The sequence below is a fragment of the Anopheles merus genome, chromosome 2R (assembly GCF_017562075.2).
Source record: "Anopheles merus strain MAF chromosome 2R, AmerM5.1, whole genome shotgun sequence".
Taxonomy (NCBI): Eukaryota; Metazoa; Arthropoda; class Insecta; order Diptera; family Culicidae; genus Anopheles; species Anopheles merus.
The window spans coordinates 54400560-54415040 of NC_054082.1; the positions used below are offsets into that span (position 1 = coordinate 54400560).

At 45.6% G+C, this 14481-nt stretch overlaps 1 protein-coding gene across 4 annotated transcripts in view; it reads right to left on the reverse strand.

Annotated features, from left to right (window-relative positions):
* Positions 1–6250: 6250 nt before the first annotated feature.
* The window catches only part of LOC121589460, a 153878-nt gene continuing 145647 nt past the window's right edge, over positions 6251–14481 (reverse strand). For all 4 annotated transcript variants that reach the window (XM_041908406.1, XM_041908407.1, XM_041908404.1 and 1 more), the window contains 4 exons: positions 10002–14077; positions 9763–9925; positions 9514–9682; positions 6251–9436 (listed from right to left, as the gene is read on the reverse strand). In XM_041908406.1, coding sequence (XP_041764340.1) covers positions 9259–9436; positions 9514–9682; positions 9763–9925; positions 10002–14077 — 4586 coding nt within the window. In that variant the 3' untranslated portion in view covers positions 6251–9258. The remainder of the gene's footprint in view (positions 9437–9513; positions 9683–9762; positions 9926–10001; positions 14078–14481) is intronic.

Consider the following 14481-nt stretch of genomic DNA (forward strand, 5'->3'; position numbering starts at 1 on the left):
TCGCGGGGAATTATCCTCGATTGCTTTCAATTATTTGCATTCAACTCGATCTATCCTTGCATCGAGTAATATCGTCAACATGATAATATAGAATGATAGCAGATTCGCTGAGTTTCATCGTAGTCCTGACTGACTTAACTGATGATATTAAAATGACTTCCAACAAGAATAGCCCCCAATGCAACGCCTTAAAAGATGAAGATGATGGTGGCGATATTTATGATTTAATTATTCTTCACCGACAGTAATATTAACATTCCAACGCATTTCGCCTCGAAGAAAGAGTGACGCACTTTTCATGAGCTGTGCCTGACTGAGCTGTGCACGAACTGGAGTATCGAATGTTCCAGCGATGGTTACCGCTGATAAGTGGGAAGGCGGCAGCAGAGGCGTTATGGTTTTGCGATTACTTTTCTTCTAGTTCTTTATTGCCCTTTTCTCTCCCATCGCCGGGCCGATTATGGCCCATCACCATGCAAGTTCCTCGTCATCAACAAGCGCCTGATAAATGGTCGTACAACGAATGAGGTGTTGTGTGTGGTGATTGTGGTTGTGTTGCTTTGTGTGTGCGCGCGGAGTGGTGATAGCCACATAACGTACATCGCGCCCCAAGAGAGAGATAGAGATAGAGAGAGAGAGAGAAAGAGAGAGAGAGAGAGAGAGAGAGAAAAGAAAGAAAGACCGTGCGCGGTGACAAACATCTGGATGTTTTGCCTTCTAATGTAGGGAATGGGTTGTTGAACGCTACTGTCTCATGTCAGTAATAATTAACAATTGATGTACCATGAATTCGATTTTACCCAGAAATTCACACGATTGGACAGTGATTACACACTGATATCAGAGGACTTAGGCGAATGATATGATAATAGCAGGCATCGCGCGATGTAAATGATTTTCGTCTGTCTCTCTTATGTTGTGAAAATAATGTCAAGAATACTGGTGCAACAAACAGTACACTTGCTAAACACTTGTTCAAGCAAACTAAATAACGCATTTCACAGCACAATGCTCAAGAAAAATCATCCAGAAATTGTCAATAATAAAATCCATCACACAATAATTGAAGGTGCCCTCACTTCTTACCACGTTTGCCAACCATGGCCAACACGTGTAGTGGTGGGTATAAGCAGAATTTACATGTTCCAGTAGTACCGCGATCGACCCATTCGCACAAAACACGTGTGTGTAAATCTCATCGCGTCGCTCGGGTCGTACTGTAGAGAACATTTCAACTCCGTTCACAAAGCAACCATTGTGCTCCATCATGTCATGTCATATGGCGTTGGTGATTTTATCACGCACGCACGCACGCACGATTCTTGTCTCATTCTACCGCTCATTCTCTTTTCACCACTCAACCTCTCGCGCTACGTTGAGAAAGTACGCTAGCGACAGTGTGATGCGGATGCGGACAAAACAGGAGCAATCGTTAGCTATGCTACTCTGATGCGTAATTTAATGCCGCACATAACTCCTCGCTGGGATTCTGATTGTGAAAAGGAGCGAAGGGATTGAACAAAAAAAAATTATCGATGATATGTATATCAATTGCACAAACATCTATCAGGCAAGGTCATTAATAGGCTTGCTAAAACGGCACAGCTGTACGCCCGTTAGGCTCTTACACAACGGAAAACTGGCAAAAATAACAGTTTTTCATTGTAATGAACTCGTAGCTTTACACATAAAGCGAGCCCAATCGTTACGGTGCACGGCCAAAGGATTACAAGGCAGGGCAGTTTGAATGGGGTCTTTTTCCTGTTCGCTCACCCTTGCTCTACACAGCATTATCCTCTCACCAACGCACAAACTTGCACTCACTCACGTCTGCTCGTGTCTCTCTCTCTCTCGCTCTCGCTCTCGCTCTCGCTCTCTCTCTCTCTCTCTCTCTCTCTCTTTCTCTGTCCCGCACAGCTCTAGTTCCGCTGACGCCATTTTGAAAGTCGACAAATCAGGTGAGTCTCTTCGGACAAAAAGAGAGCCACCCCAGTGAGAGAGACTAGCATGCTCACGACGAGCGCTGGGAGAAAACATGGCTGCGCTCTTGTACGGGAAGCTCACGCTCGGAGGAGGAAACAGGGAAATTCAGACCCCATACCGCTCGTTCAATCGAACGCCCGACTAACGGCACACAGGTAGAGTTGGGCAGGTGTTGCTACTTACTTATTATTTTCATTGCCCCCATCACGGGACAATTTTGCTGTTTGTTACCCTCCGCAAAAGAGGTTGTCCTGGGCCGTCCGCTCATGTCTCCGCCGTCGTCGTTTGATGGCTCCGTTTTTCCTGCTCTGCTGTCAACCGCCGCTTCACAATAGCGCCCTTTCCTCCGGTGGTGGCGATTTTGCCTGCCTGGCTGGTGGCCGCTGCTCACTACGCACTCCCACGCACGTTTTCGCCGTGCCCGTTTGCAATCGAACAAACGCACACACACACGTACGCACGCACACCCACTAACACTGCTCACACACAACTGCACACGGCGATGTTGGCAGCACCACGCGTTTACTCACTGCTGCTGCTCACTATGGATTTGCTGACAAGCTCGCTCGCTCGCTCGCTCACTCACACGCACACACACCTAGATAGGTCCGTGGTTCGCACATACACTAGCCCCACACACACAAGAAACACACTACACCTCAACCGGGAAGAGGGATCCTATCCTCACAGGGCCACAAGACGGCAGCAGAAGTTCACACACACACAATCTTTTTATTTGGTTTCTTGCTTTCGGAATGTATTTCCCGTTGACCTCTCCCAGATCGGTCTGTGAACAAAGCCTTGTCCTCTCACCGCTGGAACCGAGCCGCGGTGGATGCGTGAGAGCGGGGAAGACCCAGAGCAAAAGGCGATCTGAACAAGGGACGTACGCGTATGTGTACGTGTGTGTGTCTAAAAGGGAGAGGTTTGTGTGTCAGCACAGGTGACTTTCTTGAATCATTCGTCGAGTAAATCAAGCACCTTGCTACATTCACTGCCAGCCAACGGTACACGGATCAAAGCAGGCGCGTACACTTTTTCACACACTCACTTTTCACACTGGGATGGGCTTGTGTGGCCGTGCCCTTCGACGACGTTGACGTTGAAAACCACAAACACACACACACACGCGCGCGCGATCACACATGCATCAGCCCACCAGCAGTGTAGCGGACGTTTGTCGAGGACAACTTGACTATTGGTTTTGCTCCTGCGTTTCAATGCTCACTCTTACTGCGGCTGTTGTGCTGATTGCGCTTCTTGCGCCTCACAATGAGAATTCTTCTTTTCACCGACAGCCCTGCACCGAAGAACACTCTCGAGGAATGGTTGGGGCGATGCGCCGTTTTCTCGCTGCGAAAGAAAGGGCACACACTTTTTCACACCAGAACGGACGACGTGCTCTGCTGGGGTGTGTTTTGTATTGCGTACTTTTCGTTGACGAGCCTAAAAAGCACACGTATCCACACAGAGGGTTGTAAAACCAGCACCGTTGATCAAATGCGCCACTTGCTGCTGAAATTCGATCCCACTTCTTCCACCACCGTGTGAAATAACGTGATTCTTTTTTGCTCACTGACACAGCACGGGGCCCTCACCAGCCAATTCGATCAATCGTTGCCTGTCGCGTATGGGTTGCGTGTTCTCGAGGGAACTTGACGTTTGGACCGGACCGGACACACTTTGCACTAAGATTCACAGCGCTGAGCTTCGTTTTTTCCTCTTTGCTAGACGTTAGGAGAAGAAAGAATCATTTTAATTCCCCACAGAAAATGAACGCAGACAGCAGCACCTTCTCAGCGGAATTCCTTCGCAAAGTGAAACTTGGCCTGCCTGCTCGTGCTGTCACTGTCAAACTCGAACGAAGGGAGATAGCGCTCTCGCGTTTGCAAAATGAGAGCGAGAGAGAGAGTTTGATAGTGAGACCGATGGTTTTCTACGAGCGTATGGATATTTCACAAATTATTTAAATGCGGCTATTGGACGTGTGCCATTCATGTAGTGCATCATATTCGATACATTTTTACGGCCCTCGTGCGTCGGTGCGCCGTGCGATTGATGCGTTGAAATGGGATTTTTTCATTTACATTCACACTTTCCACCGTACATGAAATCAACTCCCGCTCTCTAATAATCAATCGTGAAATTATGGCATCTCTATCTCTTTCATCGTACTCTGCTCTCTATCCTTCGCTCTGTTTCGCTCCCATCTAATCTATTCGCTCAATTTTCCCTTCCTGTCAAAACCATGTACGACGTCGTCGATGGACGAGTATGAATACAGTTACATACAAGAAATTAATGCCTTTTCAACCTCGAAACGTTGTAGTAACGAAGACAACTAAGATTGGGCCAATTCAACAATCGTATTAACAGTTTGATGTAAAATTGGGGCACCAAGAAACAAACTCAAAGCTTGATGGTAAAATAAAATTTCTTCACTATGCGTACACACAAACACATTTAGACAAATATTCTAAGCTCATGCAGAGGTCTCTCTCTCTCTCTCTCTCTCTCTTTCTCTCTCTCTCTCTCTCTTTCTCTCTCTCTCTCTTTCTCTCTCTCTCACACACACACGCACACACGCACCTTCATAAAATACACGGTTGTTAGTTCTTTTTTGTTTCCTCCGCTAATCAATTTTTATGAGAATCTGATCAAAATGTAACTCTTTGCTTTGCCCCACTAACTGTAGTATGCGTATTGCTTCTAATCCTAATTTCCTACGGATACGTCCCGTTCACGTTTTTGAACGCCCTCAAATTAACTATATTTTAGCAAACACGGCCTAATGGAGTATCGACATTTTCCATCTATCCGTAAAACATCCAAATATGATGAGCAGCGGCTAGCCAAAGAGATTGCACAGGCCAAAAAACATGTTGTTCCTGATCCTGTAAAGTATTCCATGCGGATTCCCTTTTGAATCGTAGCTTTAGATTGGAAACTGAATCTAATTGCCTCCTTTTTCGGTGCGAGAAACTTCTCCCTGCCAAAAGGCATTCGCTGGTGGTGGCTCTGCTTTCGAGAGAGCTCAACAGATAGGGTGATTTTGTATCGAAGTTAACTTTAAAGTATGCTGCCAAAGTATAGAGTTAATTTACCAGCACGCACTTTAGCTCAACTTTAGCCGCTCGAATGAGTACGCACTTGTTAAACACAAATATTCTTATTCCCCACTCGCAAACACACGTCAGACACCGTACACGAAGAATTATATCCTATTTTTCACAAAAATGTATTTTTATTTCTGTTTAATTGGCGTTTTGACGTTTGTGACGCACACAAGCGAAAAGGAACGAGTGGCGCCATGTTTTCGAAGATGAAACGTCGCAAATGTCAAATGCATGGAAGGAATTTTCGAATTGAGGTTTAAACCAGCCGATAATGTATGTGTGCACACGAAACATAAAATTTCAATAAAAAATTGTTTCGATACAAGTAAATTATCCATATAAATTAGATAAAAATGATAAATACTGAATCAAAAATTCATTCTTTCGGTGCAGAGTATAAACGTAACGGTTTATAAATATATTTCGGATGCAACAAACAATTTACACTTTCCTAAGGCGGCACTCTGGCAGCAATCGAACAAGACATCCGACTCTAACTCAAAATGGGTAGAAAGGAGGTGTCGTGATACAGAACATTTGCACAAAATCAGGATCGACGGCAGTTATCAAATGCGACGAATGTTGCTAGTATAGGGGAATGATAAATGAATTGTTTTCGTTTAATAAAAAATGGTATTTTGTATCCACACTTCATAAATCGGCATTTTCAACGTGATATTGCGGCTGTTGCCTGTACACTAATATCGACGGCTGTTGTCAAACTGAATCTCAAAGTGGCAACACGCCAAACGCTAAGAAGAGGCCTCCTCTATATTCCACTATAAAAAAAGAAATACCACTCTCTATATAAAGAAATAACAAAATATCATAATAATACCTTAAAAAGCTAGAAAATTGAGAAAACTCATTTCTTGCCGCAAGCGACAAAATTGCTTGCGGCGAGGTTCTGACCGTTCCCTAACGTATATGTAGGTGCACCGGCAGACATATCGAACAATCAAGACAAGCGTCGCACGGAATCTGTCAAATGCCATACATTTTCCATGGATGAAGTCTTATTCGGTTGGTGCCGGAGTGCAGGCTAAGTAATAGCAAATCGAAATCAAAAGCAGAACCAACTGGCAAGTACGAAGCAAGTCGAAGCAATTTAATAAATACACGAAAATAAAAGAAGAACATGTTTTAAATAATTATTGGGGGTATTATTTTATTTTTCCTGATTCCTGATTTGTTCACGTAGGAGCTAGGTGTGTACTTAGTGTAATAAATTGTTTCCATCGTTTCTTCTCTACGCCTATACCAGTCACTGGGAACGGTCTTTAAAACAGTTCTACGAAAAAGAAGGCTACCACGAATTTTGCACCGTTTGGCATTAAAACACACTAATGTTGCTCGTAATGGGTGTTGTATGTTGCCTGTTGAGTGGTTTCCTTCCTAGGCTAGGCATATGCAAACGGCTCGCAAAACGCAACTAAAACTCAATCAATGCTCGATAATGCGCTACTTGCACACTGCACTCCCCATGCACTAAAATTACAATCGAATGAGTTAATGCGCTGCTTTAATGCGTTCACTTCAAAGTGGCTAGCTTCCTTCTAGACAGATTAAACGACACATTGCAGTTTCAGCCTGCATGAGGATCAAATCAATCAGCCGATTAATGAATTACCTCGTGCTAGATACTAAGCCATTCTATCCAGTTGCGCGTACTTGCGTACTCGCGTCGTAAACGTAATGTTGCTATATGTAAAATAGAATGAATTTACTCTTCTATCGTTAGATTTGCTTTGCCTCTTTGCTGCGACTGCGTATCGAACCGATGAAATAAACAAAACAATTTCTCTAATTTTAATATCCTTACATGGTTAAAATTTTGCATAATATTGATTTGGTATGGTTAGTTGTTTCCCTCTTTCCGCGTGTTTTACTTTCCCCTTTCTCTTCATCGCCCATCGTCGGTATCGTGATAAGTTTTAGGTAAAGAGTTCCCCCCGTGATTTTGATTCGTGTTGCTTCCCTATCCGCTCCCCGTAGAGGTTCGCTCATATGGTTCAAAATACTCTGCATCGTGTACCGATACAACAGCTGGTTGACCGGTGAAACATATTTAGAACAAAATGTATCTTTTATTTTTATTTTCGAACCATCCGAACAATTACAATTACTTTAAAACACTTTGATATACGCATTCAAACCAGTTCACCAAGAAACGTTTTCCGACCGGAGGCCGAAAACTAGCATACATAGCTGAGGATCAGCATAGAAGCTGATTCCACACCAGCTAGTCATAAAAACAGACGCACATTACCAATGCTTTGTCTTCGATTCGATGCATTTGCAGTTGGATGTTATAGAGAAAACATAAATTCGGCTCAAATAAAATTGAACAAGAGTGTCAATAATAGGCCATAGGGAGGCCAAATAGTATAAAATCCCCCATTAATAAAACGTCGCTGTGTGATGTTTTGTTTTCAATAATTTAATTGCATGCATCGTTTGCCGCGTTTGTCTCGCCAAACGTAGAATGTCTGTATTGGGGAGTTGGTAGTTTACTAACATCCTGGATCCTTCAACCAGCCGCAGTACTGCGGTGGGTGCCCTAAGGTAAAAGCACCACAATCGTATATATGCGCAGTTGATGTTTTGTTTGAAATGTGTTTTTCAATTGCATTATTCGCGTCAGTCAGTAAAAGCTATGCTCCATCGTGGCTGCTGTTTTACAATACGTTTTTTTCTTTTCCTTCTTGTCTGATTCTCTCAATCCTACAGCAAGTTATCAGTTAAATAATAAGGTACTGTATATGCTTAACCTGTCTTAATAACAATTAGTTTCTTACGCTTAGCTTGTGTTGTTGTTTTTGTTGTTGTTGTTGTTTTTGTTCCATCTACATTACTGGTTGTATATATATAAGGTTGTATGTATATAATCATATATAATATGCTTTTTAAATGTTTGTATACCTATTAAATCTTTCCTCAACGTTAATCATATTTCATCATCATCAACCCGACAGGTTATTAGTACAACGTTTTCGCCTCCTGTTTGTTATTGTTCCAAACTTTGAACGGGCAAGCCGTATTTCGCACAATGAACACTGTATACTGTAGAGCTTAATCTGAAATATTTCCTGCCCCAGGAATTGGCTGCCGTAGTGTATGTATATTTCTATATGTATAGTGTAATGTTGTAATATCAAATGCAGTTGCTCAAATAATTCGCTCAAATTGTGTTAATTTTATCCCTTCTTATTGCCTGGATGGCGCCCACACCTTTGAACGTTAATTCATTAGTAACATTTCCTTACGTCCACTTTTGTTTCTCCATTTATGTGTGTGTGTGTGTGTGTGTGTGTGGGATTGTCTGGGAAATGTGTTTGTCACACTAGAACGCGTTCATCACATAGGAACGTGACCGAACGCTAGTTAACCTTTCACTAGGTCCATCCTATTTTACGCATCCTGGGATAACTTGGAACCATTTGTCTTAGAGTCTATGTTGGCCGATTTTGCGGCTACTGGGTGATCTTAATGAGGGAGGAGGGGCAATATACAATTGAATTGTACATTAGCAAAAAGACACACTAGGTGTTGCAGTAAGTGTATGTACAAATAAAATTATTAACAAATCATCAAACTAAATAACAGACATTTCGGGAAAGAGAAGAAGAAGTAAAATAGAACGAAACCTTACAGACGGATCTCACACATGATGCAGAGATTTTGTAATAAATACATAATAATACAATTATTAAATACACACACACACACACACACACACACGCACACACGTTGGAGGCAAGTTTATACCGAAAGTGAAGGTGACTGATTTATGCTTTCGCAACAAAAAAAATAGAACGGGCATACCAACACTGCTGGTTCGAGGGAACAGCAGCAGTGAGGTACCCACTCGTCCAGGACTAGATCCGGATATGGAGAAGCTGCTCCTCACGCGGTGTAAGTATGTGTGTACGCGCGGACGTTTGTGTGTGTGTGTATGTTTGAGGGAGCGTTTTGACCCAGGATATGTAGAAGCAGTTGTCGTGTGCAGCGTGCTTTCAGAGGCCGAACGGATAGTGAGTTAGTCGGTAGCATCTGTAGTCAGAGTAACGCCGGCAGTCGTTCCCGGTGCCGTAGTACTGACCGAACTCCGCTTTGTGCTCTTGCTAGCATGGGTTCGCTGCACACACTCCCACCTTCACTAGGAGGTGCATTTTAGGAGCCGCTTATGGCGGAACTCGTAAACCCGCTGACAGTACAGTACCGCCTCTGGGGACACGATCGGTGGTGGAAGGCGCGGGTTTTCACGCCTCAACGGAGGCACGATCGATGGTTGCTCATCGATATTTTCCTCAATTCCTTTCAGTTGTTTTCGGAATCTGTAATGGGACGTATGGTGCATTAGTAGCCGTGCGAAAAAGGGTTAAAATGTGACTCTCGTCGGCGGTCTTAGTACCTGCAGTATTCGCTGAACGTTAGCACATAGCACTTATCCTCTATACAAGCCACGCTATTGTGATCCTTGTGGCGCGAAGCAAACACCTCGTCCGGACCGTCCGTACGCTGACGACCTTGTTCGGTGTGTTCGGGCCGGTAATACCACAGCAAAGACATCATCATTTCACCTGCAACAAGAAAAATAATCGTAAGTGGATAGAGATCTCGCATGGCACTGGTGGCACGCCAATAGATGTAGATTTCCTACCGTCATCGGGATTTTCCCACAGATGTGCTACTTTCGCAACATATGGCAGCTCCGCGCGTTTGTTGCCCGCTTTTAGCAGCACGCAGTCACGTGGTTTGACAATGTCTCCCAAGGGATGTCGCATCGCTGGGTAGCATGTTCTCAGTACAGGTGGATCATCACTCTGCAGTTAAAGTGAAATGAAATGGTTTCATTAGTACAACACGATCGCTCTCTACTCGGCGTACAAAAGCACTCACGTTCAAAAACACCATCCCTTGAAACGGTTGTCCTTCCCATGTCCAACCGTTACTCCAGCGCGGTATGCTAGAGCTTGGATGTATTGGCACAGTCAACTCCTCTAACTCAGCCGCAATGTTCCGGTGCGTCGACGGACGATGCCGTTTTTTCGTACTGAATTTTTTCGACTTTGTCTTCGATCGCGATCGCCGCCGCTTGACCGAACGACTTGATCCTCGCTTTGGCAACAGTTCCTCCTCTTCTAGCTCGCGGTAATCGTCGTCGTAGTGCGCGTTTAAAGGTTGATCGCCCGGCGAAGGCGCCGCTAACGGACAAGGTGGCGGCTGTGGCAGGACATTGGCCGCCGCTTCGGGTTGATGGTTCGTAGCATTTAGCTGTCCGTTTGCCTTCAGCTCCTCCTCTTCCAGTGGTTCGTCCATGAACGGTTCCATACCTTCAGGAGGTTCGAGCTCACTGCCTTCCTTTCCTTCGGCAATGATCGCTTGAATGGGAGCGTTTAGAGCGAGCTGCACGGCAGCAATACGTTGCTGTTCCTCAATCGCAGAGTTCTTGTCCGTGACAGCACTGTTGTTGTTGTTGTTGTTATTATTATTGTTGTGTCGATTTACGAGCACATTGGTATCAACGCTTGCCACATCGTCCTCCACCAACATGGTCGCCGCATCGTCAAAGTCCGTTTCCCGATCATCAATGACCGAGGATTGATCCATCAGCGTAACTACACTGTCGTCAAACAGAGCAGCTGTCTTACTGCCATCTTCTTCGCGATCGTCATGACCCGATGCAGAAGCAACTTCGCCGATTGGAGCGGGGATGGGTGTCGAGGTAGCACGATGGTACAAGGATTCCATTGTACTGACAGTTGGTGGTTCAGGATTGTGAGTGGAGCTTCGTTTCGAAGCATGCGGCACCTCATCACCATCGTCCGTTTGTGCCTTTTGTTTTCTTTTCCTGCTTGATGAAGGATCCTTTTTACGTTCCTTAGCACTTGTTTTCTTGGTACTTTTAGTATTTTTACATTCTGGATTGGAAGGCGTCACCAAGTCCACCTTCTCCGTGGGCGTAGTTTTAGAAGACTTAGACTTAGATTTTGAATGTTTGCTCTTACTAGTGCCGGACGCTGGGGTATCCGGCAAGGTGACATCAGCTGCTAATGGGAAGCACTTTGACTTGCACTTTTTCTTGTTGCCTTCACCATTGCGCTCTTGGCCTTTAACTCCCCGGCTCTGTTCCGAATGCGAACGTCCTTCTTGCTGCTGTTGTTGTTTGAGTTTCTTTAACCAACTCCGCGAATGGATTTGCAGATCTGTTCCGCTGAAAATTTCTGGTTCAGAAAAGTAGCCTTTTGCCACGAGATCGATCGTTCGATCAACATTAGACAGTGTTGGAACTGTCGCATCCACGGTAGCGTGTGCCGATACTGTTTGATTCGTGTGGGTAGCGGTGGCTGTGTTATTGGTGTCTTCTGTCAAATCCAGCTCATTTGAAGAGAGTAATTCAGAGCAGTTAGGTAACGTGTTTTCGACCTTTGTTACAGTAGTATTCGCCTCATTTTCACTGGCCGCCACTAATGGCTGTGTTTCGGATAGGGAGACAATATCCTTCGTTTCTTGTATCATTTGCGATTGCTGCTGACTCTGCTGCGGCTGCTGTTGTGATTTGCAGAACTTTTTGCGAGCATTTCGGCGGATCGATAGCAGCGTTACGCTCGATCGACGCAACAATCGTTCCCGAATTGACACTGGCAATCGTTTCAGCGACTCAATGCTCGAACGGAACACCCGATAGAACCGCTTGACTGATCGTGTGCGTACCGAGCTAACTGCCTCCGGTGAGGTCTTAGGCTGTTTCTTTTCAGTTGGTGCTCCCGATAGTGTCCGGAGAAGCTTTCTCCTGCAACTTTTTCTTCGTGGTTTCGATACGGGCCGTTTCTTGAGGCGCTGTTTGCGACCATTTTGATCCACTGACTGTTCGCTTTGTAGTGCTCGCTTTTCTGCCTGCACTAGGCGCTGCTCCTGCAACTCGATGTCTTCCACATCCTCAACCTTTTCCTCCGGATTCGCTTCCTCATCGTCCTCCTCCTCGTCGTTTTCGTCCTCTTCATCCTCGTCTTCCTCCTCCTCCTCCTCTTCGTCGTCCTCTTCCTCTTCTTCACTTAGCTCTACTGGTTCCGGACACTGCGGCTGCGGGTCATCATCGTCCTCCAGGCCGTTTGTACGTTTGATCAGATTCTTATAGCTATTGGGAGGTGACTGCTTGGGTGTTGCTTTTTTGCATGCCACCAGCAGCGGTCTCCGTTTGACGGTCGACGCCGGTATCGGTACCGGCGAGGGAGGATCTAGGCTGCCAGCACAGCTGTCATGTGATTGTACTTTACCACTGTTCTTTGATATTGAGCTCAGTTGTTCGGAGGCGCCAGCAACGTTGGGGATTAGGCTATCACTAAGATTAAAACTATTATCACTACTGTTTCCCCTCGATTGCTGGGCCGTGCTTTTGCAGACTTCGTCCATCTTTGATGCTATCGCAGCCGCCGCAGTTGTCGCCGACGCTGCTGGAATCGATTGCGCCATTTTGGGCGTTTCCACCATGGACGCTTCCGTCGTTAGCACGAGTTCGGTGAGTAAACTCTTGCTATCCGGAGGTAGTTTGGCATCGGTTTTCACATCATCCTTCTCCACCAGCAGACCGGTGATTAAGGGCTGTTGCTGCTGCTGCTGCTGCTGCTGCACATTGTAATGCGAATGTAGATGGTGGTGATGGTGCGGTGATGACCCATGCAATAGATTTGTACTGGCACTGTGGTGATGGAGGTGGTGCGGTATGTGCGAGGAATCACGCACCTGTTGGTGATGCAATTGGTGATGCAATTGGTGATGATGGACCGGCACATGGTGCTCGGGATGGTAGATCGACCTGTCGACCGGTTTCATTTCATCTCGATCTTTTTTTATTACGATCGATTCATCCAGCAGGTCCGGCGTCATGGCCGGGCCCGTTTCTTCGAAATCTTCCTTTTTGCAAACTGCTCCGACCAGCGGTTCCAGGAGCTTAAACTCTTCGATTTCCTGCTTCACGATCGCCGTCGATACCGGAATGTCTGATAGTTTGTCATCTTTGCTGTGTGTTTTATCACTGCAATCAACCCCCTTCGCAAGCACGTTCACGGGAGGCACGTTCAGTGCGGTTGACACCCGAACCGGGCTCATATCGGGAGTTTCAAGCAGCGCCATCTTGCTCGATATGGAGTAGGGTGGCGTGAGCGTGCCATGATGTGTTTCCTCCTTCAGATCAGCCAGCTTCGCATGGTGGTAATAGCCCATTGGATGATGGTAAGGATGATGGTACGGGCTACCGTAGTGCATTGGCGTCGAGAGCAGATCGGTCGCGGTTTCGGGTTTGATCGGTAGCTCCGTTTTGTAGCACATCTTCTCTGGATGGTGTGCATCGATTCCGGTGGTGGCAGCCGTTGACACGGTTGATACCGGTGTACTTTGTTTGGTAGCCGAGCTAATGGTAGTAGTCACCGGCGATGTGGACGTTGCAGTCACTGCGGGTTTTTGTGGTGTTGTTACCTCCGTTTGAAGAGGCCCATGCGGCGTATGATGCAGCGGACCCGGGTGGTGATGGTGATAGTGGTACGGATACGTGTGTGGATGATGGACCGGTGGTCCCTGTGAATGCATTTCCATCGGTAAAGGTACCCCGTGATGGTGATGTGCGTGATATCCGTGTGATGGATGCGGTTGCTGCTTTGGAGCAGCATTTGGCGGCGTTTCGGCATCGGCCACCATCTGCCGGACGGGCGTGGTGGCTGCTGTCGTAGTGGCGACGACGGGTGCGTGAATGTCGAGCGGCGCTGGAGACGAGGAGGACGACGCCGACGAGGAGGACGAGCTAGACGATATCGTGATCGGTTCAGTAGTAGTGCTGATTCTCGTGCTCGGCTGGTTTTGTACGATATGGTTGTTTGTGGCTACTGGGCCCTTACTGGCCTTGATACCAATAAGGGACCCAGCATTGACGTTTTTTGGACACTGCATCGGACATGGACAATTGGTTGTGTAATGCGCATCTGCGATGGAGTAGACAAGAAAACAGACACAAGTTAGCGAGAGTTCAAACACTACAACTCGTTGATTAAACATTCAAACTAAATTTATGTACTTTGAAATGATGCAGATTGAGTTTTGTTCTCGTTTCCAATGGAAGAAAATTATGAAATTTTATTTGAATGGCAATATTCACTGATAAAACGGTAACACTCCAAAGTATTTAAAATTAAACCTCATGCATCAGTAACAAAAGTAACTTATAAACAACAAAACTGACAATTTTTACAATGGAACTGATTGAACGAAAATGATATGTCAATCAACCAAGAGAAATAGAGAGTGTAGATAATTTGGAATAGTAATAAACTGACGACGCGAAATCATGCATAAGTATACTTCAAAAGGTTCAGAAAGTGAGAAAAAA